Source organism: Notothenia coriiceps, unplaced genomic scaffold (genome assembly GCF_000735185.1).
Source record: "Notothenia coriiceps isolate Sejong01 unplaced genomic scaffold, NC01 NC01_scaffold00005931, whole genome shotgun sequence".
NCBI classification, from domain to species: Eukaryota; Metazoa; Chordata; class Actinopteri; order Perciformes; family Nototheniidae; genus Notothenia; species Notothenia coriiceps.
The window spans coordinates 19102-20978 of NW_011338632.1; the positions used below are offsets into that span (position 1 = coordinate 19102).

At 47.0% G+C, this 1877-nt stretch overlaps 1 protein-coding gene across 1 annotated transcript in view; it reads right to left on the reverse strand.

The window, feature by feature from the left end:
* LOC104943335 (nephrocystin-3-like) overlaps positions 1-1841 on the reverse strand; it is a 20545-nt gene extending 18704 nt beyond the window's left edge. Inside the window, exons 1-3 of the mRNA XM_010768698.1 lie at positions 1774-1841; positions 1286-1575; positions 478-497 (exon numbers count right to left, since the gene is read on the reverse strand). Of these exons, the coding sequence (XP_010767000.1) occupies positions 478-497; positions 1286-1575; positions 1774-1841 (378 nt within the window). The remainder of the gene's footprint in view (positions 1-477; positions 498-1285; positions 1576-1773) is intronic.
* Between the last annotated feature and the right edge of the window lie 36 nt (positions 1842-1877).

The following is a 1877-nucleotide window of genomic DNA, read 5'->3' on the forward strand; positions in this document are numbered from 1 at the left end:
ACGAACGTAACGTGGGAGAAAATACGTTTCTCGCTAAACGTAATTGAGAATGCAGTTTAGTTTAGTGTGGGAACGTCATTTTTAGAGAGCAGGGTTGGTGTGTGTGTGTGTGTGTGTGTGTGTGTGTGTGTGTGTGTGTGTGTGTGTGTGTGTGTGTGTGTGTGTGTGTGTGTGTGTGTGTGTGTTGCCGCTGCGGCTGTCAGTGGCGGAGTCAGTCACTCTGTGATCCGCTCCGTCACAGCAGTAAAGACACTTTTGGGTTATCGCAGAGCGGACTTTTTGTTTAATGTTGTTTGGCTGGAAAACTGTCAATATAATGGAATAACGCATAAAACCTGTCTCTGTTTATTTTGTGGAGTAGATTCGGTGTTTATCAGTTCTGTTTTGACCTTTATAATATCATTTCATTCAAGAACCCCTTGTGCCTTTATTTAACACAACTATTTTAGATAGTTGATCGTTACAGGTGTGATTTACCTTAAACTGTCGTTTGACCCCTAAAAGACAAGTACCCCATTACTATGTGACTCACTTTGGCTCTCTCCTTAGAGTGCTATGCCCAATGACTATATTGGCGGGGCACAATGACCTTGCAACACTCCTCTATTTGTTGACCGCCATACCTAACGCCGCACCTGGTCTTCTGTTTTAATGTGATGTCCCAGTTACCGTCGCGGAAGCTTATGTTCCTTAACACTCATCTTTACTACGAATGGTGTCGGGTCCATAACTGGTCGTCGTGAGACAGCTACGTACTGGGAGGCCTTGTTGTATTACCAGTTCGCCCCGCGACTTGGGCTGTAAATGTCTTGAAATCAAAGTCCGGCATGAGGATTTGTGTGATGGCCGGGACGGGGACGTAGTATAGTGGTTAAATGCGGATTCACAACCGACATTGTGTGTAGGCTTCGTCTCCGAATCTCATTTTCTATTGGATAAAGCTATACATCACTTTAATGTTATAAAAGGGGAACTTAACATCTCTCTCTTTCTTTATTTACAATGAAGATGAAGGTCCATGGAAGTTTCTCATAGCAATTTGATTTACATAAATTTAGTCCTCCTGATCAAACCATCAACTATTGTAGAAATAACCGGCACTACGTGTTATCGCAAAACCTCTAATCTGGGGGTAGTATGACCTACTTAATCCCCTCACTCTTCGGCTTTATCTTTTCTTGGGGGTCCCAGATTGTGACCACCCACCACTCACTATGATTTCCTTTATGTTTAGGCTCCACTCTCCCAGAGGACCCGACTAGGTGGTAGCAACACTAGTCGATACCTGAAGTGTCCGAGTGACGACGGTGAAAAAGACAAAAATTTCGCATTCGACGGTGGTACCCGTGGCGCAGCAGGGACCAGTCCTGGGTCCTCTCCACATCTCCTGCCCATCCTCCACTCTCCTCCCCTTCGGACACACTAGGGCCCTGGACGCCACCTCCACTCGGGTTTCGGTCCGGGAGTGCTTCGAGGAGGCGGTCTCGCGGAGCGCCACTAGCCCCGGTTCGAAGTTTTGGTGGCCAAGCACCTAGATCTCCATGCGACGACTCATACTCGCCGGGCTTTTCCTTCCTTTCAGAAGGACACACTCCGTTCTTGTGCTCTATTGTAGGTACGTTTTCTTCCTCCGGTTCGACCTACTCCTCTTCGTTCTCCGACTCCCGACATCGATGGGTCCATTGCACTAAAAATCAGGACATGATGACTCTAACGGTCTACGATGTCCAAAGCGTCTAAAACCTGACAAGAAGAAACTTAATACATTTACACTGTTGTCGAGACGTCTTCTGATGGTCTTCTAGGATCTCTTTTTCTCTCGCGAGAACCTCCCGTTTCATGGTTCGGTACCTCACCCGACGGTGGAGGCTTGTGCT